Source organism: Hylobates moloch, unplaced genomic scaffold, assembly GCF_009828535.3.
Source record: "Hylobates moloch isolate HMO894 unplaced genomic scaffold, HMol_V3 SCAFFOLD_13, whole genome shotgun sequence".
NCBI lineage: Eukaryota > Metazoa > Chordata > Mammalia > Primates > Hylobatidae > Hylobates > Hylobates moloch.
The window spans coordinates 49180234-49207936 of record NW_026652288.1 but is presented as its reverse complement, the minus strand read 5'-3'; the positions used below and the strand labels follow the sequence as shown (position 1 = coordinate 49207936).

The 27703-nt window shown below is 42.1% G+C and overlaps 1 protein-coding gene across 4 annotated transcripts in view; it reads right to left on the bottom strand.

Annotated features, from left to right (window-relative positions):
• Positions 1-27703, bottom strand: part of LOC116480947 (SAP domain-containing ribonucleoprotein) — an 80625-nt gene that overhangs the window by 36270 nt on the left and 16652 nt on the right. For all 4 annotated transcript variants that reach the window (XR_009209510.1, XR_004251388.3, XM_058427032.1 and 1 more), the window contains 8 exons: positions 16590-16689; positions 13808-13854; positions 13515-13582; positions 9007-9058; positions 7815-7888; positions 7370-7398; positions 2632-2657; positions 1142-1210 (listed from right to left, as the gene is read on the bottom strand). Coding sequence is in view for 2 of the 4 variants with exons in the window: in XM_058427032.1 (XP_058283015.1) it covers positions 1142-1210; positions 2632-2657; positions 7370-7398; positions 7815-7888; positions 9007-9058; positions 13515-13582; positions 13808-13854; positions 16590-16689 (465 nt within the window). In the remaining 2 variants the exon portion in view is untranslated. The remainder of the gene's footprint in view (positions 1-1141; positions 1211-2631; positions 2658-7369; positions 7399-7814; positions 7889-9006; positions 9059-13514; positions 13583-13807; positions 13855-16589; positions 16690-27703) is intronic.

Genomic DNA, 27703 nt, shown 5'->3' with positions numbered 1-27703 from the left:
AGAGATGGGGTTTCACCGTGTTAGCCAGGATGGTCTCGATCTCCTGACCTCGTGATCCGCACATCTCCGCCTCCCAAAGTGTTGGGATTACAGGCGTGAGCCACCGCACCGGCCCAAATTTTTTCTTAAATGATGGTTTTTCTGGTTTCAAATACCCTGCCACCACTTTGACAACCAAGAAACATGTTCCTGTTCTAAACAACAAAGATTAAGAGACCACCTGCTCTAGGCAAATAGAAAAATGCTTATCATTTTCCCCAATGTGCCTAGCAAAACTACCAAGGCAACTATGCCCTGGGGAACCAATCACCCCACACAGCATGAAGTAAACAAGGTCATCTTGCTTAATAAACTAAATAATAATCAGTTAGCTGAGGGGCATAAAGAATGAATTAACTTTTTTATTTTTGTTCCACCAATCCTCCAAGTTTTATTTCTAAGTACTTTTGACCTAAAGACAAGACTGTCTCTCCTGATTAGTTAATTCCCATTATGCCTATTATCAAAGTTAAAGTAGATGTAATAAGTTTTAACATCACTGAATTTAACATCTTAACCAACAGAAATATAGACCATACTCAGGCTGGGTGCAGTGGCTCACGCTGTAATCCCAGCACTCTGGGAGGCAGAAGTGGGTGGATCCCTTAGGCCCAGGAGTTTGAGACCAGCTTGGGTAACAGAGCAAAATCCCGTCTCTACCAAAAATTGAAAAAAATTAGCTGGGCATGGTGGCACGTGCCTGTAGTTTTAGCTACAAGAGAGGCTGAGGTGGGAGGATCACCTGAGCCCAGGGAGGTCAAGCATGCAGTGAGCCGTGATCGCACCACTGCACTCTAAGCCTGGGCAACAGAATGACCTTGTCTCAAAGAAAAAAAAAGAAAGAAAGAAAAGAAATGTAGACCATGCTCTAGCAGCCTGGGTGAGAGCTATGAAAACAATCCACGGGAAAAAACAATCAGCTTGTGAAACAATTCCTGTAACATAATCAAGAGTCAGCGAGAGGAGGTGACAGTCAAACAAGTATGTGAAATGAAATGCTTTGTAGCCAGCTACATTCTCAGGAAAGTCATTTCCAGCCTATGTAGTTTCCATAAGCTGCTCTAGTGTCACAAAAACATTACTTCCATCGAACCTACGTTACCTTTCTGGAGATTGAAGAGACATTCAAACCAAATCTTTGAGCTCTTTCCTTCAGCTTATCCAAGTTAACCTACAAAAGCACAGGGGAAAGAACATAGTTTTAAAAAATCAAAACGGAAAACAAAAAATGCAGAAACTGTAGTCTGAAGCTAAGAGTTCAAATAAGCCTATAACATTAAAGATACCCTATGAGCAAAATAAGAAAACTAAGCAGCAACCATCCAGTCCACTGATTATGGCCTCCTCTGGAATGCAGTGAAAGATTCAGCCCTGCCTCCTGCATTTATCACAGGTGTCAAGAGCCTAAGGAAGGCTTAAGATCAAGGGAAGCCAAACACTGCTGGAGAATGCAAACACATGTCTAAATCATTACCTCCAAACAAGTCTACCATTCACAATCCAAAATCATTAATTCTCATATGGTCTCTGCAAGTATTTCTTAACTCTATCTCCAAAAAAAGAGAAACTATCACAGAGGCACCTTTTTCGGAAGACAATCTATAACTACTACCCAACTCGATTCTCTTCCCCCCTCTTTCTTGGAAACCTTGGTACATGGACTTGTTACTATTGTAAGAATTATTTAGGGCCAGGAGCAGTGGCTCATGCCTATAATCCTAGAAGTTTGGGAGGCCGAGGCAGGTGGATCACCTGAGGTCAGGAGTCCAAGACCAGCCTGGCCAAGATGGTGAAACCCCGTCTCTACTAAAAATACAAAAATTAGCCAGGCATGGTGGCGGGCACCTGTAATCCCACCTGCTTGGGAGACTGAGGCAGGAGAATTCCTTGAGCCCATGAGGTGGAGGTTGCAGTAAGCTGAGATCGCACCATTGCACTCCAGCCTGGGCAACAAGAATGAAACTCCGCTTCAAAAAAAAAAAAAAAGAATATTTAGGAAATTTTCATTAATAATATTAAACCTTCACTTAACAATATTAAACAGCAACCCCTAAAGCAGGATTTCATAAAGCTGATTCTATTTCACCACAGCATTCGTTACAACTTTTTAAATACGCTGACTAGTCACAATGGTCCAGAAGGCCATTTTATTCTACCATTCTTTACTCTGATTTCACATTTCATGGATAGTATTTAAAAAAAAAAAAAAAAAGCACTATCTACAAACAGAACTCCTAAATTGCTTCCATAGATTCTCTTGTGGTAATTATGAACTAGACATTATCTAAGGCCATTGGACAAGGCCTCCAGTACCATAAAACAAAGTTACATACATGGCTAACAAAATCCATTCTTACTTTCAAAAAGAGCGGTAGGAAGGAAGACGTCTGCAGTAATTGAACATGTGACAATTTTCCTGACCTCTCAGTATCTCCAACAATTTTTTAAATTCAAGACATACAATATTGTACTGAAAACAGTCAACAAATTAATGTTCTCAGAGTTTCCGCTAATCTGGGGAGGAGGAGTCTCTAAAGTTAGCTATATAGAATTAAGATCTGGGTGTGTAAGAAATAAAAAAAGATTCCTTACCATAGGTTTGTTATCAGATGACAGACCTAAGGAAGTAAATAAAGTTTTATTTAATATTTTTAAAAGTCATAAAAGCTGACAGTCTTCAAGTCAAATTAGGCAACGTAAAAACAGTATACGGGACACACATCCTTTATCCTATGATGACAAAGAAAAGGCAGAAATTGCATCTAGCGATCATGTCTGCATTAATTGCTAGCAGGAACATAAAATGGTACAGTTGCTTTGGAAAACAATTTGGCAGTTCCTCAAAAGATAAATACAGTTACGTATGATCCCACAATTCCACTGCTAGCTATACAGCCAAGAGAAAATGAAAACATATAATTACACAAAAACTTGTACATAAACGTTCACAGCAGCATTATGCATATTAGACAAAAAGTTAAAGAAAAACACCCATCAACGGATGACTGGCTAAATCAAGTATGGTATATCCGTATAATGGAATATTATTAAACAATAAAAATGAATAGAGATACATGCTACAACATGAATGAACCTTGAAAACTATGCTAAGTGAAAGAATTCAGTCACAAAAGACAATATACTATACGTACTATACGAATTCATTCATATGAAGGCAAATTTCCATGGAGTAAAAAACCTCAGTGGCTGCTTAGGGCTGGGCAGGGAGAGGTAATGGAGGATATCTACTAATAGGCACAGAGTTTCTTTTTGGGGTGATAAACACGGTGATGATGGCTGCACAACCCTGTGAATATACTATGAAATAACGAATTATATACCTTTAAATGGATGAACTGTATGTTACATAAACTGCATCTCAGTAAAGCTGTTAAAAAAAGAGATCCCATCTGGACAAACAAGAACTACTATCATGAGTTGAAATTATGGCTCCTGGCCGGGTGTGGTGGCTTACGCCTGTAATCCCAGCACTTTCGGAGGCCAAGGCAGGTGGATCACCTGAGGTCAGGACTTCTAGACCAGCCTGACCAATACGGTGAAATCCCACCTCTACTACAAATACAAAAATTAGCCAGGTGTGGTGGCATGTGCCTGTAGTCCCAGCTACTCGGGAGGCTGAGACAGGAGAATTGCTTGAACCCAGAAGGCAGAGGCTGCAGTGAGCTGAGATGGCGTCGCTGCACCAGGGCGACAGAGCAAGACTCCATATCAAAAAAAAAAAAAAAAAAAAAAAAGAAATTATGGCTCCTTAAGGCCAATTTTCTGTCCTGAAATTATCACCAAGAACCTAGCCAATAATTATTTACTTCAAACTTTTCAGGATTTCATTCAAAAAACAATGCTTCCTTTTAAATGTTCCCAAATTCCGTTATTTTAGAGTTACTCTATAGTTCTAAGATGTCAGAATTATGAGTAACATCGAAACTGTATTTTTTTCAGGTTCCCTTTGCAGACTATTAATTTTAACTATTATCTTTCTTCAAATAGCATTTTAGCCATGCACCTGTAGTCCCAGTTACTCAGGAGGCTGAGGGAGGATTGCTTGAGCCCAGGAGCTCAAGTCCAGCCTGGGCAATACAGTGAAACCCTTCTCTTAAAAAAAAAATAAAAAAGCACCACGTTCTATAATTTCTGTTGTATCTTCACCAATTATCTCTCTCTTGATATAACTAAGAGCCAGAAAAAAATTATTTTTTTCTAAAACACTTAGTGATAGTGGCCAGAATTTTTCTCTCTTTTTAAAAGCACAGCAAAACACTACAAGAAGATCTCTGGGGGACATTTTCTTACTTAAAACTACTGACGAGTCACAGGGAAAACTGGATTGAATTAGGAGACTACATTTAAATTTTAAGTTCCTGAGAAAAGGGGCTATGTTCTTTTTGTGTTTTTTTTTGAGACAAGAGTCTCATTCTGTCCCCCAGGCTGGAGTGCAGTGGAGCGATCTCCGCTCACTGCAAGCTCCGCTTCCCACGTTCAAGCACTTCTGCCTCAGCCTCCCAAGTAGCTGAAATTACAGGTGCGCAACACCACGCCCGGCTAATTTTTTTTTATTTTTTATTTTTAGTAGAGAAGGGTTCGCCATGTTGGCCAGGCTGGTCTCAAACTCCTGACCTTAAGCGATCCACCTGCCTTGGCCTCCCAAAGTGCTGGGATTACAGGTGTGAACCACCGTGCCCAGCCTGTCCTTTTTTTTAAATTTTGAGACAGGATCTTGCTCTGTCACCCAGGCTAGAGTGTCATGGCAAGATCACACTCACTGCCAGCCTTGACCTCCCAGGCTTAAGAGATACTCCCACCCCAGCGTCCCAAGTAGCTGGGACTACAGACGCCTGCCACCATGTCTAGCTAATTTTTTAATTTTTTGAAGAAACAAGGTGTCACTTTTTTTCCCAAGCTAGTTTCCAACTCCTGGGTTCAACTGATCCTCCCAGCTTGGCATCCCAAAGTGCTGGGATTACAGGCGTGAGCCACTACACCCAGCCGTTTCTTAAAAATAATAACTATTTCGGCCGGGCGCAGTGGCTCACGCCTGTAATCCCAGCACTTTGGGAGGCCGAGGCGGGTGGATCACGAGGTCAGGAGATCGAGATCATCCTGGCTAACACGGTGAAACCCCGTCTCTACTAAAAATACAAAAAATTAGCCGGGCGCAGTGGCGGGCGCCTGTAATCCCAGCTACTCGGGAGGCTGAGGCAGGAGAATGGCGTGAACCCGGGAGGCGGAGCTTGCAGTGAGCCGAGATCGCGCCACTGCACTCCAGCCTGGGAGACAGAGCAAAACTCCGTCTCAAAAAAAAAAAAATAAAATAAAAATAAAAAAAATAATAACTATTTCAGGCTCGGCACACCTGTAATCCCACCATTTTAGGAGGCAGAGGTGAGTGGATCACTTGAGGTTAGGAGTTCAAACCAGCCTGGCCAACACAGTGAAACCTGTCTCTACTAAAAATACAAAAATTAGCTGGGTGTGGTGTCACGCACCTGTGATCCCAGCTACTCGGGAGGCTGAGGCAGGAAAATAGCTTGAACCCGGGAGGCAGAGGTTGCAGTGAACCAGATCGCGTCCCTGCACTCCAGCATGGGTGACAAAGCAAGACTGCGTCTCAAAAAATAGTAATAATTTCCTCTAGGCCAGGCGCGGTGGCTCACGCTTGTAATCCCAGCACTTTGGGAGGCCGAGGTGGGCGGATCACGAGGTCAGGAGATCGAGACCACGGTGAAACCCCGTCTCTACTAAAAACACAAAAAAATTAGCCGGGCCACGTGGTGGCGGGCGCCTGTAGTCCCAGCTACTCGGAGAGGCTGAGGCAGGAGAATGGCGTGAACCCGGGAGGCGGAGCTTGCAGTGAGCCGAGATTGCGCCACTGCACTCCAGCCTGGGAGAAAGAGTGAGACCCCGTCTCAAAAAAAATAAAAATAAAAAAAAATAAAAATAAATTTCCTCTAATTCATTACAAAAGTGATACATATTCATTGTATGGATTTTAAAAACACAGACAAGCAAAAAGAAATAAATCATTCAAAATTCCACCAACTAGAGATAACGAGTATTAACAATTTAGAATACAGTCGTCCCTCCATTTCCTCAAAGGACTGGATCCAAACCCACCCCTCCAGCTGATACCAAAATCCACCACGCTCAACTCCTATAGCAGATATAAGCTGCTCCTCCATATCTGCAGGTTTCACATCCCAAAAATACTGTATTTCTGAACTGCATTTGGTTATGATGAACCCTCAGATACAGAGGGCAAACAGTATTTATTGAAAAAAAAAAAATCCACGTATAAGTGGACCTGTGCAGTTCAAACCTTGCTGTTGAAGTGTCTACTATATATCCTTCCAATCTTCTTTCCTATCTATACATGCACTCTTATGTGACTAAAATAGGAACATACTGTTAATATAATTTTTTAACTCTTTTCATTAATATCTCTGATAAATATCTTTCAATATTATTTCAGCACAGTATAGTCTGCTATACCATGGCACACATTTAATAACCAATTCTCTGTTGTACAGTTGGTTGTTTCCAGTTATTGATCACTATAAATAAAAGGCCGGGCGCGGTGGCTCACGCCTGTAATCCCAGCACTTTGGGAGGCCGAGGCGGGTGGATCACGAGGTCAGGAGATCGAGACCACGGTGAAACCCCATCTCTACTAAAAATACAAAAAATTAGCCGGGCGCGGTGGCAGGCGCCTGTAGTCCCAGCTACTCCGGAGGCTGAGGCAGGAGAATGGCGTGAACCCGGGAGGCGGAGCTTGCAGTGAGCCGAGATCGCGCCACTGCACTCCAGCCTGGGCGACACAGCGAGACTCCGTCTCAAAAAAAAAAAAAAAAAAGATCACTATAAATAATGCTGTGATAATCCCTGAGGCTGTCTTTATGCACATTCAAGACTATTTCCTTATACGTTCCTAGAAGTAAAACTGTTAAGGTAGAAGATATTCTTTTCCCTTTTATCAGTTATAATAGCCAGTATAACACTGGATAGTATGCAATAATTTTATGCAGTTGGGACCCTAGAATAAGAAAGCAAAGTACTAGAGAAACTTCTTTGAAGATGTTCAAGAAAAGAAAGACAAATGTTGGCATTTCCTATCCTCTCATAACATTTAGTATCTCTCTTAATTGCCCAGGAAGGCCTAAGTATAATTTTACCTAAAGCAGGAGATGAATGTTACAATCTCTTAAAGAGTTTCTACAGCTAGCAAATTTACCTTATTTTGGAGAAATGAAACCTGTTATACCAGAAAAAAAAGAATAAAAAGATAACTTTCTCAAAAGTATCTCTGTACTCTTACCTTTTGTTGGAACTGAAGAAATCCCAAACCTGAAGAAGGAAGAACAAACTAAATTTTAGGAAGCTGTTCACACTCCTCGTTGTCTGTCTCCGTGTCAAGTATACATGACACTTCTTGCTTGTGATCTCAAGCCTTGCAATCATTAGCTAATTCTAACAACCCCATGAAAGAGGTTCAGAAATTAAGCTAAAAGGAAGCCTTATCAGAATTAGTAGTAGTCAGTTCCTGGCTTTAACTGTTACAAAAACCCTTCTCAATAAAGATCAATTTATAGCAACTATAACCAAATCAGTAGACATGTTCTGAATAGGGTCAAAAAAGTGTTCATATCCTTCAGCAAGCCTCTATTCTACTTAAAATCAACAATTACATCTAAAAGCTAGGATCACACATCTTCACCTTTACAACACCCCTATCGGAAGCCCAAAAGGCTGGGGACACTCACCTAGCTGCCCGAGCAGCTTTCTTACTCTCCAAGCTCACAGGTACATTGAATCGTTCAGCCCTCTTCTGCATTCTCTAAGTAAAAATAGACAAAAGGAAGAAAAAAAGTCAATTTATGGTTTAAGAAAGTCAGTCAGAGGTAGGTATCTTAAAAAGAGTCTCACTCTGTCCCCCAGGCTGGAGTGCAGTGGCATGATCTCAGCTCACTGCAACCTCAGCCTCCTGGGTTCAAGCGATTCTCATGGCTCAGCCTCCCGAGTAGCTGGGATTACAGGACTGTGCCACTGTGCCCAGCTAACTTTTGTGCTCTTAGTAGAAATGAGATTTCACCATGATGTCCAGGCTGATCTTGAACTCCTGGCCTCAAGTGAACTGCCCACCTCAGCCTCCTAAACTGCTGGGATTACAAGCGTGAGCCACCCGGCCCAGCCAAAGGTAGGTATCTTAAAAACATCAGAAGTAATTTCTTAGGGTCTAAACTGAAAATACTGACAATCCTAGAAGATATCAGGTTGTGTCCATGCTAGGACTTAACGGCCCTTACCAGAAAGCAAACAAAAAAAGACTATTATTAGATGCCCTCAAAAACAAAAGGGAGAAATAAAGTAAAACTTACATTATACATGAAGCCAAGAAATCAAAAACTATGTTTGGCTGACCTTTGAAAAGTGATCAAAGGAATAGCTTGGTTCCAACACCAATGGTATTCTTTCAGTTAGAAATGAAGTAGCATTGTTTTATGTCATTCTAAAAGAGTTTAATAATTCTCTACTTTGCAAGTATGATACTGAACACAAGATCTCAACTGGAACCTGGTTTCAGTCCTGTACCACAGAAACCAGAGAAATTTCAATCTCAGCTACTGGCCAGTAGCAACATAAGAGTCACATCTACCAATACATTTTCAAGGTACAATCCTCCTAAATCTAATCCCAGGTTTGAAAACATCTCAAAGAGAGTCACTGTTAGACCATAGTATTACATATAAAAAGACTACAGCTTCAAGAATGACTACCCCTATGCCAGCCAAATATTTTCCAAAGAGTAGTTGGCAGTGAAACGTTTCAACACCAAAATCTGCCAATACTGATTATCTGCCTGTGAATAAATTTTAGAGGATGATGCAGATATAATAAAGGGTAAGAGGGAGAGAGAAATGTAGAGACTGTTCTACTAGGGAGCAGAATACCTACCTCAGTCTGTGGTATTTCAGATGTAATTTTCACCACTTTCTTCTCTGCTGCCCTAGAAAAGAAAGAGATTTTTTTAAAATGAGAAAACTGATATTCTAAACCACAATCTCAGAAATGTGTAAGAATTCACCTGAGTCACCGTTCTCTGCCCTATTATCTGTCTGCCACCCCTTAAGCCAAAGAAACATGAAGTCTACTAGAGCTTTGGTTCCTTTAACTGTCATCTATTGAGAGGAAAGCGTTCAAATAACAAACTAAGCTTCTTTAGCTAAAGTATAATAAAGAAATAAGCAAAGAAGTCTGGTTAAATATACTGGGCTGAAGGGAAACACTCAAAGGACACCAGAAACCATCTCATTTGCTTTTAGGAACTTTTTAATTTACTTTTTTTTCTGAGACGGAGTTTTGCTCTTGTCGCCCAGGCTGGAGTGTAATGGCGCGATCTCGGCTCACTGCAACCTCCACTTCCTGGGTTCAAGAGATTCTCCTGCCTCAACCTCCTGAGTAGCTGAAATTACAGGCGCCTGCCACCATGCACAGCTAATTTTTGTATTTTTAGTAGAGATAGGGTTTCACCATGTTGGCCAGGCTAGTCACGAACTCCTGGCCTCAAGTGATCCATCCGCCTCGGCCTCCCAAAGTGCTGGAATTACAGGCGTCAGCCACTGAGCCCAGCCTTTAATTTACTTTTGAACTAATGAGTAACCCTCCAATCCTCCTTTAAGTACCAGCTCCCAATGTTCATCACAACAATTAATAAGTACTCTACAAGGTATGGTTTCCTTCTTTTAAAAACCCCTTATTTTTCCCATGGGGAATGTAGCTCTAGCTGGAACAGTCAAAGTGAAACAAATAAAAATGCCAAAGAAGGTAGGAAGAAAAAAGTCTAAGGGGAGTTTGAATTAGGAAAACATGGTAAGTTACTGGTCAAAGGTTTAGGAGAAAACAAAAGAGGGGGGACCACAGGGGCGGGAGACAAAGTTCGGAAGTACCCACGATAAATGGAAGGGCATTAACCCTCCACCAAACAACTCCCATAAAACTGTGGGTCATAACCAGTCTCATTAAGGTCCCTCATTTAGAGACATGGGCAGCTTTTGTTCCAATATCCCGGACACTTTTCCCATTTGATGCCCTGAAAGGTAGTAATGGTTTAATGACATTTTCAGAGGAAGCAATTCTGGAATAAGAACTTACTCTCTTCCACCCTTTTATTGGAAATCCCTGGACTGAAGACAAGCAATGGGCGCCCCCTGCTGACCATAACGAAGTCCTACAATATGTAACTGCTTTAGCTGGTTGGGGGTGGGGAATCAAACTAGAAACAGGTATATTTTTGGAGAACTTCAGGCCAAAGATGAAGAAGGGGATCTCCTTTTAAATAGTCAAGGAATCTAAACTAGCCCTGGCTATTCTGATGTTTAAAGAAATTTCTAAACACTTCCCATTTTCTTGCCATCCTTCCCTAACCTTGTCTTATAATTTAGGCACAAAAGGCCAAAGTTTAACGTCTTACTTGAAATCCAGTGCCATCAAGAAAGCAGTGCTCTCCATCAACCCCAATGTAATGACTTCCTCCCCATTCCTATTCTGAAGCACAGTCAATGCAGTGCACCTCATGGCAGAAAGGGAACCCCAGAAGGGAAGTTTCCTTCCATTCTATTACAGTTCCCGTAGGCAACTAAACTCAAGCGCAATAAATAAACATCAAATTCTGGGATGCATGGGAAATTTCCACTCTTCACTGAGAAATTTCTCTCCTACCCAATCACATAAACAACATTCCCTGAAATACAGAGACCCAGAATCTTTTTGTACATACTTCAGTCTAACCACAACTGTCCTCTAAAAATCAAAATGATCACCCCACCCACTTCAATTTCCTTGTTTCAAAATTCATTAATAGAATTAAAGCCTCCTGAACAGAATGCACATTTTAAATATTCTATGAATAATGAACTTCAAACTTTCAAACCTCCATTTTTTAACCCACGCAAGCCAATTATGGTATTCACTTGATCTTCTTTCTTGTTCCAGAAATCCCCATAACATTTCTATTTTAAAGCTATCTCACAAAGTCATTTTTTCAAGGCACTATATCTAATCATAAACATCTTATGATGGAAAGAAAACTAAATGGCTTTAGAAAGTAGTATTTGATAGGCTGGGCATGGTGGCTCACACCTGTAATCCCAGCACTTTGGGAGGCCAAGGCAGGTGGATCGCTTTGAGCTCAGGAGTTTGAGACCAGCCTGGCAAACACGGCGAAACCCCATCTCTACAAAAAATACAAAAAAAGAGCCAGGTGTAGTGGCTCGTGCCTGTAGTCCTAGCTACTTGGGAGGCTGAAGCTGGAGGACTGCTTGAGCCGAGAAATGGAGGTTGCAGTGAGCCAGGATTGTGCCACTGCACTCCAGCCTGGACAACGGAGTGAGTCCCTGTCTCAAAAATAAATAAATAAAGGGATATTTGACAAAAATCTATCAAGATGTTAAATGTACATCCTCTGTGATGCAGCAAATCCACTGCTAGGAATTTACCCTATGGGTATACTTGTGAGTATAAATAATTAGAAAAGGACACGCAGAACTATATTTTTTTTATGAATAATCTAAATGTCCATCAAGAGAAGACTGGTGAAATAAATTACTGTTTATGCATAGAATGGAATACTATTAAATGCTAGAAAGAACAAGGTTATAAGTTGATAACTAGTAAATCTGGGTGATAGGTAGATGAGAGTCTATTATACTAGTCAAACTTTTGTATATACTTGTAATTTCCCATAATAACAAGCCAAACAAAAAAGAGACCACTTCCTAGGATAATTATCCTGACTTTACAGGGTCTACTGAGGATAAAATGAAAGTATATGTAAAACATTCAGAACAATGCCTAGCATATAACTCTTAAGAACAATGCCTAGCATATAACACTTACATAAGAAAATGACATTAAAAATTTCCAGATGTAAAAAAAACAAGAACGTGCATAGTGTGTGTATACGTGTATCTATATGTACACATACATACATATACACACATACAGACGCCATATATAAAATCTTCCAAAAGTATGTACTGTTCTAAAAACCTCAGTGAAGTCAGATCTGAGAATGGATACAAACTACTTAATTCTTAATTGATATACTCCACTATGTACTGACTTTTTACTTATAAATACACTGCCTTTTATAATTAAATGCACTAACACAGTTATGAGGAACAAAAATGTTCAAAGTTTAGGACTCAACTGCTCTTAATGTACTATAGTACAAAATGGCCAGACATTTGTGGAAAAAGCTCCAAATTAAAGATGTTTAGGATCACCCTTGTGGAATAGTTTAAACAAATCAAGATCTACTTTCCATTCTAGCACTTTGTCCTCCCCTCCTCCACTGTAAATCAGAAAGCAAGAGAGAACAGAGTGCTACTTCAGAAACATAACCTCTACCCAACACCCTCCTCCCTTACAAAACTCCTTATATTGAGTTTCACACTTTTTTTTTTTTTTTTTTTCGAGACAGCTCTGGCTCCCAGGCTGGAGTGCAGTGCCACAGTCTCGGCTCACTGCAACCTCCACCTCCCAGGTTCAAGCAATTCTCCTGCCTCAGCCTCCCAAGTAGCTTGGATTACAGGTGCACGCCACCATGCCCAACTAATTTTTGTATTTTTAGAAGAGACAGGGTTTCACCATCTTGGCCAGACTGGTCTTGAACTCCTGACCTCATGATCCACCCGCCTTGGCCTCTCAAAGTGCTGGGATTACAAGCATGTGCCACCATGCCTGGCCTCAGTTTTACACTTTTCCAGAAAAGTGCAAAACTCTTATAAACAGTTAACAGAATGGGCCGGGCACGGTGGCTCACACCTGTAATCCCAGCACTTTGGGAGGCCAAGGCAGGTGGATCATTTTAGGTCAGGAGTTCAAAACCAGCCTGGCCAACATGGTAAAACCCTGTCTCTCCTAAAAATACAAAACTCAGTCAGGCAGTAGTGGCACACGCCTATAATCCCAGCTACTCGGGACGCTGAGGCAGAAGAATTGCTTAAGCCTGGGAAGCGGAAGTTATGGTGAGCCGAGATCACGCCACTGCACTCCAGTCTGGGCAAGAGTGAGATCCTGTCTCAAAAAAAAAAAAAAAAAAAAAAAAAAACGGAGTTTACACAGTTTTACACTGTAAACAGAATTGTACAGATTCTCTATAGAGTAACAGAATAATCTATTATGGTGACCCTACAAAAGAACAACAAAGGCTAGGAGAATTAAACTATGTCTGGTCTTGAAGTCACCTGGTCCTAATTACCTATTACATAACTCAGAGACAATTTGCTTTGCTTCACTGGGACCAAGTACTTTGTAGTCCCTTCTAAAAAAACAAAAAAATGACCTAATCAGAAATGAAAAGGCCAATGGGAACATGTAAGAGGTAAATAAAGTTAAACATTAAACACAATAAAAAAAGAGCTGGCTGCTCTGTACTCAGATTATAAAAAAGGGATAATTACACATCAACAGTTTTTTCAGGGGGTTCTTCCTCTTTGACAGGGAGCTCAACGGGCTTTGTTTCTTCTTCCTAAAACCAAATCAAACAAGGTGGTTAACATAAATCTAAAAAATAAATATCAAAAGAAGAACATCAGAACTCCAAAATAAACCAGTCTCTCAGAACCTTCATACCCATCTTATGCTCCCCTAATAAATTTACATCTAAGTCCTCCAATGACTGATGTTAAAGCAATGTGGCCAAAGCAGCGGCACATTACCAGACCAGAGACTAACCTTACTCTATCCAACTCACCTCTGTTTCATCTCCCAGTACATCTTCTTCATTTGCCTCCTCTTCAGCTAAAGAATATTAAAATATTCAGGTCAAGCCCTGCTACAAAACCATCTTGATCACTTACCAAGGTTAAAATTATAATCACTTTGCTTTCCCCCAAAAAATCCAATAGCAAAGGCAGAAACTGATGCACATAAAATCTGCTACATCTGGAGAAGATAAAATCAGATCTCTACCTAACATTAATTACAAATGTGAACTCCAGTTGGACTGAAGAACTAAATGTGAAGTCAAACTAGAGAATTAATTTTAAAAGTAATGTGGGGCCAGGCACCATGGCTCTCTGTAATCCCAGCAATCTGGGAGGCAGAGGCAGGTGGATCGTTTGAACCCAGGAGTTCAAGCGACCAGCTTGGGGAACACAGTGAAACTCCGTCTTTACAAAAGACATAAAAAAATTAGCTGGGTGTGGGGGTGTGCGCCTATAGTCTTAGCTATTGGGGAGGCTGAAGTGGGAACATTACTTGAACCCGGAAGGCAGAGGTTGCAGTGAGCTGAGATCATGTCACTGCACTCCAGCCTGGGTGACAGAGCAAGACCCAGTCTTGAAAAATAAACAAACAAAAAAAGTAATGTGGAAAAGTATCTTTGAGATTTAGTGGTGGGGAAAGATTTGTTTAAAAGAAAAACAACCCAGAACCAAAAGTAAGAGGGGAAAAATTGAAGATTTTTCAAAACTAAGTACTTCTACTTAAGGATAGCACAAAGAAAGTTAAAAGACAAATGACAAGATATTTGTTTTTGTTGAGACAGAGTCTTACTCTGTTGCCCAGACTGAAGTGCAGTGGCACAATCACAGCTCCCTGTAGCCTCCCCCTCCTGGGCTCAAGGGATCCTCCTGCCTTAGCCTCCCAAGTAGGTAGGACTACAGGTGCACATCACCACACCCAGCTAATTTTATTATTTTTCTTAGAGATGGGATCTCACTATGCTGCCCAGACTGGTCTCAAACTCCAGGCCTCAAGAGATCATACCATCTTAGCCTCCCAAAGTGCTGAGTTACAGGCATGAACCACCCCGCACAGCCAAAGAAGATATTTGTGCCTAAAACCAACAAAAGAATAGTTATTAGAATATAAAAGAAATGCCTGCAAGCCAACAGGCAAATTATGGGAACCTCAATAGAAAAATGGGCAAAGAAGAAACCCAAAGAATTGTGAAATGTTTAAACTTTTTTCATGGAGAACACAAACAGCCAACAAATTAGCAAAACTTAGGCTACTTGATAGGACAGTGCCAAGTTTAGGTTTGTGAAGATACAAGAAGCCTTATGTACTAGTAATGAGACTGTAGATCTATAGAGCAATTGTGGAAAATAATTTGGGACTCCTTAGTCACATTAAGTATATATTTATGAATATTAATTAGCAATACCATTCTTGGGCATATACCCCAAAAAGACTTTCACAGGAATATAAGAGCATAAAATAAGTAGTTCATAATAATATACTACATACTATTAGTATATAGGATATAGTATACTATATCCTACAGGTTAAGCATCACCAATCTGAAAATTCGAAACCTAAAATGCTCCTAAATCTAAAACTTTCTGAAGGCTGATATGATACCACAAGTGGAAAACCCTACACCTAACCTCACGCAATGGGTCACAGTCAAAACTTCGTTTCATGTACAAAATTATTTTAAATACTGTATAAAACTACTTTCAGATATGTGGATAAGAAACAAATGAATTTTGTGTTTAGGCTTGGATCTCACCCCCAAGATATCTCATTATATATATACACAAATATTCCAAAATCCAAAAAAATCTAAAATCTGAAACACTTCTGGTCCCAAGCATTTCAAATACATAACACTCAACCCATAGTATAATATATACTATATACTATTATATACATATAGTATACTATAAGTAGTATCACTTATAGTAGCAGAGGCTTGGTGGCAATAAAATTTTCTGTCACCGAGTGAATTAAGTAAAATGTGTGGTTATCCATCATTGAATGCTATGCAGGAATTAGAATCAACAGACTAGATAACTACACAGTCACATTCCACATGGACACATCTTTAAGAAAAAACACAATACTTAGTGAAAAAAATGAGAAAGCAAGGCTATGACCAGTTATGTAATTACCAATTATATAAATGAAAACATTCGACGAAACAACACTACATAGCTTACCAGGAAAAAGACCAAAAAAATACATTCAAACACATTAGAATGGGTGCCTAAATGGGTTGGGGAGAAAGTGAAATGAGGAATGGAAATAAAAGGGAATAAGTAAATAAAAATTAGAGAGAGGACTTGTACAACCTAAGATGTAGGTTGTACAAGATGGCCAGGCGTGGTGGCTCACAACTGTAATCCCAGCACTTTGGGAGGCCGAAGTGGGTGGATCACCTGAGGTCAGGAGTTCTAGACCAGCCCGACCAATATGGTGAAACTCCGTCTCTACTAAAAATACAAAAATCAGCCAGGCGTGGTGGTGCACGCCTGTAATCCCAGCTGCTCGGGAGGCTGAGATAGGGAGAACTGGTTGAACCCGGGAGATGGAGGTTGCAGTGGGCTGAAACTGCGTCACTGCACTCCAGCCTGGGCGACAGAGCAAGACTCCATCTCAAAAAAAAAAAAAAAAGAGTTTTCTTGATGCCATTAATTAAGAGTTTACATCACTAATGACCTAAAAAAAAAAAAAAAAAAGAAATCTTTTCAGTGTAAAAGCCTGAAAATCCCCTCACTCACATCACTCTGCCTCCACAAAGTACTCACCATGTTCTTCAAGATATGCCTGGAGTCTGTGGATAAGATCTTGCTTTATTCCCTTGGTCTCCAAACCACGAGCAAGACATTCTTGCTTTAGTTCGGCAAGCTGAGGGGGAAAAAATAAAACTTTTCCTTAGTTAACAGGATGAACACCAGTGAATAAAATGGTAGTTCCCACAAGGAAAAGAAAAAAAGAAGACGAAGTTCCATCCCAAATTACTTCCCTTAATTCTACCAGGGCTCTAGGTCCACAAAGATGATCCATTTTCCTCTAACAATATTCAATATACAAGAGGAACTGCCTAACAGATGCTGAAGAATAAACATCACACTTTAATAAAAAACCTCATCTATTTGTGTACCTACTGTCACAAATCTCTAGTTATTTCTAAATATTCTGAGGGGGGAAAAGGTTTTTTTCTTAAGATCACTGTGGCAGCCAGCATATTGGAAGAATGAACCTTCAAGTAGAAAATCCAATGATCTAAAACCATTTACCACTTATTATCCCAGATCCGTTATTACAATCTACCATATACATGCATACTGGTCTAACCACCATAGAATTAAGTAGATGCATTAGCTAATGTCAACAATGAATTGATTAAAGGAGCTATGTCAAAATGGGAAGAAATATCTAATGGCATACCATAGAGTTCTGCTGAAGATTTTAAAATCAGTAACTTATCTAAAGATATAAAAGCTATGTTCATCAATTTTACAGACAATAGGAGGAAGGAGAATTGATGGATTACTGACATAACTAAGCTTAAAAAATGCAACACAGAAACAGAAAAAAAAAAAATACTTCTTCAGGACTAATAATAAGCCAAAACAAAGACTCAATTTAGAAGGAATAAGGTATACATATAAATTCCTACACTTAGATTCAAAACTTCAGTTATATAAAAACTGGGTAAGGGAGAATTGGCTCAATAGTAACTCAAAGGATAAAGACACCAGAATTTTAGGCAAAGAAGGTTAACAGTATGATTTGCTACCTATAAGTCATAGCTAACCGAAATATAGACTCCATAATAAACGATGTAATGGCCTTACTGGGCTCTATACTCTTATTTTACGAAGCACAACGACATGCTGACCCAGGAGAACAAGCAGGAAAGGCTCCAGAAATTCTATATGCAGATCAACACACAGATAGATCTTTGGTCTGAAAGATGACCTTTTTGTTTTGAAGTACAGATCTATGACCAATCAGTAGAAGCCAAAAGGCAGACTCCTATAGACAAAAAATTTTACAACTATGGAATATGCTCTGCATCTCTACGTTTTTCAGCCAGGAGAGCATTTCATAATGAAGAGTAGAGAGTTTTTTAAAACATATCACAATGGCTGGGCGCGGTGGCTCACATCTGTAATCCCAGCACTTTGGGAGGCCGAGGCGAGTGGACCACAAGGTCAGAAGATGGAGACCATCCTGGCTAACACGGTGAAACCCCGTCTCTACTAAAAATACAAAAATTAGCCGGGCGTGGTGGTGGGCGCCTGTAGTCCCAGCTACTCGGGAGGCTGAGGCAGGAGAATGGCGTGAACCCTGGAGGTGGAGCTTACAGTGAGCTGAGATGGGCCACCACACTACAGCCTGGGCGAAAGTGCAAGACTCCGTCTCAAAAATAAATAATTAAAATAAATAAAACATACTACAATGACTACCAAAGCATTTAGTGAGTGGGGCAGGCAGGCGGCGATGCTATGAACAGAACTGCCCAACTCAACAAGCTGAAAGCAACCTCTACTGAGGAACATGGTAGGTAATCACCCATTAAAAATTATTTTTAGGCCAGTAACAGTGGCTCACGTCTGTTATCCCAGCACTTTGGGAGGCCAAGGCGGGCAGATCATCTGAGGTCAGGAGTTCAACAGCAGTCTAGCTAACACGGTGAAACCCTGTCTCTACTAAAAATACAAAACTAGGCCGGGTGCGGTGGCTCATGCCTGTAATCCCAGCACTTTGGGGGGCCTAGGCGGGCAGATCAACTGAAGTCAGGAGTTCAAGACCAGCCTGGCCAACATAGTGAAACCCTGTCTCTACTAAAAATACAAATATTAGCTGGGCATGGTGGCAGGCGCCTATATTTACCAAGCTATTCAGGAGGCTGAGACAAAAGAATTGCTTAAACCTGGGAGGCGGAGGTTGCAGTGAGCCGAAATTGTGCCATTGCACTCCAGCGGGTGAAAGAGTGAGACTGTCTCAAAAAAATAAATAAAAATAAAAATATAAAATACAAAACTAGCCAGGCATGGTGGCACATGCCTGTAATCCCAGCTATTCAGGAGGCTGAGGCAGGAGAACAGCTTGAACCTGGGACGCAGGGGTTGCAGTGAGCCGAGATCACGCCATTGCGCTCCAGCCTGGATGCCAAGAACAAAACTCTGTCTCAAAAAAAAAAAAAAAAAAATTATTTTTAAGGCTTTTGCCAGTTTAAAAAAAAAAAAAATGACTGCAGAGTGACTGGAGAGCATAGACTCTGAAGCCAGACTACTTAGGTTTGAATTCCAGTTTTACTGCTTGTAATCTTATGTGAATAACTTCACCTCTCTGTGCCTCAGTTTCCTTACTTGTGAAATGGGAGTAATAACAGTACCTATTTCATAGGGTTGTTATGAAGATTAAGTTAAAAAAAAATTTTTTTTTTTTTGAGATGGAGTCTTGCTCTGGTGCCCTGGCTGGAGTACAGTGGCACAATCTCGGCTCACTGCAACCTCTGCCTTCTGGGTTCAAGCAACTGTCCTGCCTCAGCCTCCCGAGTAGCTGGGATTATAGGCATTGTGCCACCAAGCCTGGCTAATTTTTGTATTTTTACTAGAAGCAGGGTTTCACCATGTTGACTAGGCTGGTCTCAAACTCCTGACCTCAAGTGATCCACCTGCCTTGGCCTCCCAAAGTTCTGGGATTACGGGTGTGAATCATAAATTAAAGAAAAAAAAAAATTTGAGACGGAGTCTTGCTGTATCACCCAGGCTGGAGTGCAGTGGCATGGCCTCAGCTCACTGCAACCTCTGCCTCCCGAGTAGCTGGGACTACAGGCGAACGCCACCGTGCCCAACTAATTTTTTTATTTTTAGTAGAGACAGGGTTTCACCATATTGGCCAGGCTGGTCTCGAACTCCTGACCTTGTGATCTGCCTGCCTCCGCCTCCCAAAGTGTTGGGATTACAGGCATGAGCTGTAGGCGGCAAGCCACCCAGGCGCCGAGGCAAGAGACCGAGGACACGAGCTGTTCCAGTATAATAAAATATAAAACAAGAAAAGTCATACCAGATATAGATCTTAGATATGATTATATATGAATATCATTAATCATTAGTTGGTAGTAATTACTCTTTATCCCAATATTATAATAATCCCCGCTCTATAATCATAACCTAGGAAAAACCAGGCCATACAGAGATAGGAGCTGAGGGGACACAGTGAGGAGTGACCAGAAGACAAGAGTGCGAGCCTTCTGTTATGCCTGGACAGGGCCACCAGAGGGCTCCTTGGTCTAGCGGTGACACCAGCATCTGGGAAGATGCCCGCTGCCAGGCGGACCATGGTCTAGCGGTAGCAAAAGGTGTCAAGGAACAACACCTGCTACTTAGCAGACCGGGAAAGGGAGTCTCCTTTTCCCCCGGGGAGTTTAGAGAAGACTCTGCTCCTCCATCTCTTGTGGAGGGCCTGACACCAGTCAGGCTTTCCCGCAGTTATCCAGAGGCCTAACCGTCTCCCTGTGATGCTGTGCTTCAGTGGTCACGCTCCTAGTCTGCCTTCATGCTCCATCCTGTACACCTGGCCCTGCCTTCTAGATAGCAGTAGTAAATTAGTCAAAGTACTAATAGTCTCTGATATGTAGAAACAATGGCATAAGCTGTCTTTCTCTTTGTCTCCTCTCTCTCTCTGCCTCGGCTGCCAGGCAGGGAAGGGCCCCCTGTCCAGTGGACACGTGACCCACGTGACCTTACCTATCATTGGAGAAGACTCACATTCTTTACCCTGCTCCTTTTGCTTTGTATACAATAAATAACAGCGCAACCAGACATTCGGGGCCACTACCGGTCTCCGCGCATTGGTGGTAGTGGTCCCCCGGGCCCAGCTGCCTTTTCTTTTATCTCTTTGTCTTGTGCCTTTATTTCTAGACTCTCTCGTCGCCACACACAGGGAGAGACCCACCGACCCTGTGGGGCTGGTCCCTACAATGAGCCACCATGCCTGGCCTTAAATCAAAAAGTTTATAAAGCATTTAGAACAGTGCTTGACAGCTAATAAGTGCTTTATATTTATTAAGTACTAAATCACTGGTCTCAGATTTCAGTTTCACAAATCAATGCATTTTTATTTTCTTTATTTTTAGACACAGTTGTCTCGCCATGTTGCCCAGACTGAACTTAAACCCTTGAACTCAAGTAATCCTCCCACCCCAACCTCCAACTGGGACTACAGGTACACACCACTGTGCCCAGCTCAATGTACTTTTAAATAGGTAGGCTGCTAAGGTCGCTTTTTACAATATTCCAATCAGGTCATGGAGCAATACTTTCGCAATAACAATAAAAATCAATTACTACAAAAATGAGCATACACTTGGATATAGCAGTGTCATCAAACTGCTATAAAACTTTCTAAAAGCTTACACTCGATTTTTGTATTTATCTCACCACTAACCAGGAACAGCTAGTTCATGGACCAGCACCCCAAGGCCTGTGAACCACACCTTAAATAACATTATAAGTGATCTTTAATGTCCATTTATTAAGTAACAATCTTGATCTTGGTGGCTCATGCTTACAATCCCAGCCCCTTGTGAGGCCAAGGCGGGAGGACTGCCTGAATCCAGAAGTTTGAGACCAGCCTGGGCAACACCACGAGATGCCATCTCTATTAAAAAAAATTTTTTTTGGTCAGGCGTGGTGGCTCACTCCTGTAATCCCAGCACTTTGGGAGGCCGAGGCAGGCAGATTATGAGGTCAGGAGATAGAGACCATCCTGGCTAGCACAGTGAAACCCCGTCTCTACTAAAAACACACACACAAAAAAAAAATTAGCCAGGCGCGGTGGCGGGCACCTGTAGTCCCAGCTACTCAGGAGGCCGAGGCAGAATGGCGTGAACCCGGGAGGTGGAGCTTGCAGTGAGCCGAGATCATGCCACTGTACTTCCGCTGGGGTGACAGAGTGAGACTCCATCTCAAAAAAAAAAAAATTTTTTAAGAATCTTGATCTTTCTCACACTGATATGTTATTTGCTTTCCACTTCCTGGAGAACAAGTCTTTTGATTTTAATTACACTTTAAATTTTTTGTTTGTTATAAAAGTATTATGTTCACTGTAGAATAGTTAGAAAATTCTGAAAAGTTTAGAGGAAAATAAAAGTCGTATGCAATCCCAGCACTTACAGATCACTTAACATTTATATCTATCATTTGTAGTGAGGCGTGAGCCACTGTGCCCAGCCTACATACAGCTTTTACATAATGTTGTATTACTTCTTTTGTTATATAGTGAGTTCTTCTCATATACTTGGACATTATTTTAAAAGGGAAATAGAGGCTGGGCATGGTGGCTCATGCCTGTAGTCCCTGCATGTTGGAAGGCTGAGGCAGGAGGACAGCTTTGAGCCCCGGAGTTCAAGAACAGCCTGGGCAACAGAGTGAGACCCTGTTCCTACAATTTTTTTCTTTTTTTTTTTTAAATGGAGTTTCACTCTTGTTGCCCAGGCTGGAGTGCAATGGTGCCATCTTGGCTCACTGCAACCTCCGCCTCCCGAGTTCAAGCAATTCTGCCTCAGCCTCCCGAGTAGCTGGGATTACACACATGCGCCACCATGCCTGGCTAATTTTGTGTTTTTCCATGTTGGTCAGGCTAGTATCGAACTCTCGACCTCAGGTGATCCACTTGCCTCGGCCTCCCAAAGTGCTGGGACTACAGACGTGAGCCACCGTGCCCAGCCAAATTTTTTTAATTAGTCACACAAGGTAGCACACACCTGTGGTTCCCAGCTACTAGGGAAGCTGAGGTGGGAGGAACGCTTGAACCTGGGAGGTCAAGGCTGCTATGAACTGTGATCACACCACTGTACTCCAGCCTGGGCAACACAGCAATACCTGGCCTCAAAAGAATGAATGAATGAATGAATAAATGAGAAACAGATGAATAAAAACATAAAATAGCTGAAAATGATGTAATTTCTTTTTGCACATATTTCAGCACAATTACATTAGCAGAACTAAAACCTTTCGAAACTTAAAATAGGAACATAAAATCTTACCCCATTTTTCTAAATTGATTTGATTTGATTTGAAATGTTTTGGCTCCAACACTTTGGGAGGCTAGAGGTGGGCGGATCACCTGAGTCCAGGAGTTCGACACCAGCCTGGGCAATATGTTGAAACCCTATCTCTACTAAAAATACAAAAACAGCCAGGCGTGGTGGCATGTGCCTGTAGTCCCAGCTACTTGAGGGACTAAGGCTGGAGGATGGCCTGAGTCCAGGAAGTCGAGGCTGCAGTGAGCCGAGATCACGCCACTGTACTCCAGCCTGGGTGAAAAGGGAGACCCTGTCTCAAAACAAACAAAAAATATTTTAACAGGTATACTGAATGAATTGTATGGTACGTGAATTATATCTCAGTAAGGCTATTGAAAAAAAAGATTAGCCGAGCATAGTCGCATGTGCCTACAGTCCCAGCTACTCAGGTGGCTGAGGTGGAAAGATCACTTGGGTCTGGGAGGCTGAGGCTGGAATGAGCCACGATCATGCCATTGCACTCCAGCCTGGGCAACATAGTAAGACCTTGTCCCAAGAAGAAAATAAACAAACAAAAAAAACCAGCTAGGTAGGCATAGTGGTTCACATCTGTCATCCTAGTACTTCGGGAGGTCGATGCAGGGCGATCACTTGAGCCTAGGAGTTCAAGACCAGCCTGGACAACACAGTGAGACCCTTTCTCTCAAAAAACAAAAAACTAGCCAGGCATGGTAGTGCACACTTGTAGTCCTAGCTACTCGGGAGGCTAAGGCAGGGGCATCACTTGAGTCCAGGAGGTTGAGGCTGCAGTAAGCCATGATCACACCACCGCACTCCCGCCCGGGCGACAGAGGGGAGACCCTGTCTCAAAAAAAAAAAAAAAAAAAGAGTTATAGAATATTCTATGCAGGATACTAACATTAATGTAAAAAATAATACACACGCATCTCTGTATAATGTGTATAAACAAGATGCCTGGAGAAGAAACAGGTAAGTTAACACTGCTTGAATCTGAGAAGAGGAAGTTAGTTTGGGAAAAGTGTAGGAAAGAAACTTTTTACCATATACTCTTTTGTGAACTTGTGCATGATTATCTATTCAAAAAATTTTTTAAATCTTATTTTTCATGGCTCACGCTTGTAATCCTAGCACTTTGGGAGGCCGAGGCGGGCGGATCACGAGGTCAGGAGATCGAGACCACGGTGAAACCCTGTCTCTACTAAAAATACAAAAAATTAGCCAGGCGCGGTGGCTCACGCTTGTAATCCCAGCACTTTGGGAGGCCGAGGTGGACGGATCACGAGGTCAGGAGATCGAGACCACGGTGAAACCCTGTCTCTACTAAAAATATAAAAAAATCGGCCGGGCGTGGTGGCGGGCGCCTGTAGTCCCAGCTACTCGGAGAGGCTGAGGCAGGAGAATGGCGTGAACCCGGGAGGCGGAGCTTGCAGTGAGCCGAGATCGCGCCACTGCACTCCAGCCTGGGCGGCAGAGCGAGACTCCGCCTCAAAAAAAAAAAGAAAAAAAGAAAAAAAAAATACAAAAAATTAGCCAGGCGTGGTGGCGGGCGCCTGTAGTCCCAGCTACTTGGAGAGGCTGAGGCAGGAGAATGGCGTGAACCTGGGAGGTGGAGCTTGCAGTGAGCCGAGATTGCGCCACTGCACTCCAGCCTGGGCGACAGAGTGAGACTCCGTCTCAAAAAAAAAAAAAAAAAAAAATCTTATTTTTCAGTATCAGTAAAGCATTCTCCATTCTACCTATCCAACCCACAGAGAAAGGACATATCAACATACCCTCATCATACATTTGACATTAATCATGCATTGCCCTGTGATTTCTATTTATTTTTATTTTGACTCAGGGTTTTGCTCTGTTGCCCAGACTGGAATGCAGCAGTGCGATCATGGCTCACTGCAGCCTCGACCTCCTGGGCTCAAATGATCCTCCTGCCTCAGCCTCCTGTATAGCTGGGACCACAGGTGCGTGCCACCACAGCCAGCTAATTTTTTTATTTCCAGTAAAGATGAGGTCTCACTATGTTGTCCAGGCTGTTCTTAAACCCCTGAGCTCAAGTGATCCTCCTGCCTCAGCCTCCCAAACTGTTGGTTAGGATTACAGGCATGAGCCACTGTGGTCAGCTTGCCCTGTGATTTCTTCTAGTTAACTGATCTTGAACTCTTTTTTTTTTTTTTGAGACTCAATTTCATTCTTGTCACTCAGGCTGGAGTACAGTGGCACAATCTCGGCTCACTGCAACCTCCATCTCTCCAGTTCAAGCGATTCTCCTGCTTCAACCTCTCCAGTAGCTGGGATTACAGGCGTGCACCACTGTGCCCAGCTAATTTTGTATTTTTAGAAGAGATGGGATTTCACCATGTTGGTCAGGCTGGTCTTGAACTCCTGACCTCAGGTGATCTTCCCACCTCGGCCTCTCAAAGGGCTGGGATTACAGACGTGAGCTACCACACCCGGTCAAATTTTGATTAAAATATTTTATCAGAAATCTTTTTCATGTTGGCCAGGCGCGGTGGCTCACGCTTGTAAACCCAACACTTTGCGAGGCTGAGGCAGGCAGACCACCTGAGGTCAGGAGTTCGAGACCAGCCTGGCCAACGTGGTGAAACACTGTCTCTACTAAAAATACAAAAATTAGCCGGGCGTGGTGGCAGGCACCTGTAATCCCAGCTACTCGGGAGGCTGAGGCAGGAGAAGGGCTTGAGCCCGGGAGGCGGAGGCTGCAGTGAGCCGAGCCAAGACCACGCCATTGCACTCCAGCCTGGGTGACAGAGCGAGACTCTGTCTCAAAAAATAAAAAAATAAATAAAAAAAACAAAAAGAAAAGAAGTCATCTTTTTCATGTTCTGTCAACGTATAGTTTGTAAATTCTTATACCACCTATAATATATATGATGGGAACTCAAAATCCTTACAAGGAACCTAAGCAGTTGGTATTACAATTAGGCTTAAAGAAATCCAATAACTTGCTTAAATATCACACAGTTTGGCCAGGTGTGGTGGCTCATGCCTGTAATCCCAGCACTTTGGGAGGCTGAGGTGGGAGGACTGCTCAAAGCCAGGAGTTTGAGGCCAGCCCTGGGCAACACAGGGAGACTCTGTCTTTACAGAAAATTAAAAAATTAATACACAGTTCAGGTGTGGTGGTGTGCCCCGGTACTCCCGCCTACTGGGTGGGAGCAGGGGCTGAGGTGGATCACTTGAGTCCAGGAAGACAGAAGCTGCAGTGACCCCTGATTGTGCCACTACACTCCAGCCTGGGAGAAAAAGCGAGACACTGTCTCAAAAAACAAACAAACCACAGCTTGTAAATAGTAGGCCAATATGCCAGCTCAAGTGTCTCTGATTTATGCTCAATATTAACTGCCAAAGTCTTGGCACTTCCTTCTTTCACTCTCTCCTCCTCAGCCTCCTTGCTTCCACCCAAACCTGTAAATATTCACTAAGATTCCTTCTTAGGGCCTCTTGTCATTCCACTTATATCAAAGGCTAATTCACTTCCTGATCTCAATCAGCAGCAAAGTCTATCAGCATTATCTTTAAAATATATCCAGAATCAAACCCTTCTCACCACTGCAAATGCTACTACTCTAGTCTTTCTTTCATACAGATTATTGTCAAAATTCTTTAGCCCTTGCCTCACTATAGCTTATTCTCAACAAAGTAACAGAGTGATCTTTTGAAAATTTAAGTCAGAACATGTCACTCCTCTAGTCAAACATCATCCATTGGTTTCCTATCTCGTTAAGGGTAAAAGGCTGAATCCTACCACCTAAAAGGCCCTGCAGGTTTGCCCTCCCCTACCATTACCTTATTACCATTGCTCACTCTGATAAGCCAAACTGGTCTTGTGCTATTCCTCTAACACTTTGCACATAGCTCATTCCTTCACGTCCTTCAACTCTTTTTGTAATCATCTCCTTGTTAATGAGGACTTCCCCAGTCACCCTATTTAAAATTACAATACCCTTCCCATTGTACTCCCTATTCCTTTCTCCTATTTTTTTCTATGTGCCTTATCAATCACTATTTGACATACCATAAATTTTACTTTTTATTTTGCCTTCCCTCAGTAAAATACAAGCTCTATGAGAGCAAAGATTTTGTCTGTCTTGTTCACTGCTGTATCTCTGGCATCCACAGTAACTGGGACATGGCAGGTGCTCCATATTTTCTGAATAAATCCCAAGTCTTCATCATCAGCTTTCAGCTCTTGAGTGAAAGACCCACATTTCCAACTGACTACCTGACATCTCCAAGTGGATGTCCCACAGACACCTAAGCCTCAAAATGAACTTACCTCTTCTGCGCAAAACTGGCTTCTCCTCCTCCCAACCCAGACTAAAGGTATCACTGCCCAAACCCTGGAGTCATCTTTCATTTTTCCCATATCTAACTGATCTATAAATACTTGAAATTCTACTACAACCTAAATGTCTTTCAAATTCATTCCCATTCTTTTGAAGTCTTGACATGCTTATTCACTCGACAAATCATTATTGAGCACCTACTGTATTATCAAGTATTATCTTGGATACAGGGAAATAATGAGCAAAACATAGAGTCCTTTCCCATTCCGAGCTTACAATCTTGCAGGGAACAAGCCAATCAATGATCAGATAGTGTTTAGCTGATTTTTTTTTGAGACGGAGTCTCACTCTGTTGCCCAGGCTGGAGTAGCAATGGCGTGATCTCGGCTCCTGCAACCTCCGCCTCCCGGGTTCAAGTGATTCTCCTGTCTCAGCCTCCCGAGTAGCTGGGATTACAGGTGCACGCCACCAGGCCCGGCTAATTTTGGTATTTTTAGTAGAGATGGGGTTTCACCATATTGGTCAGGCTGGTCTCAAACTCCTGACCTCGTGA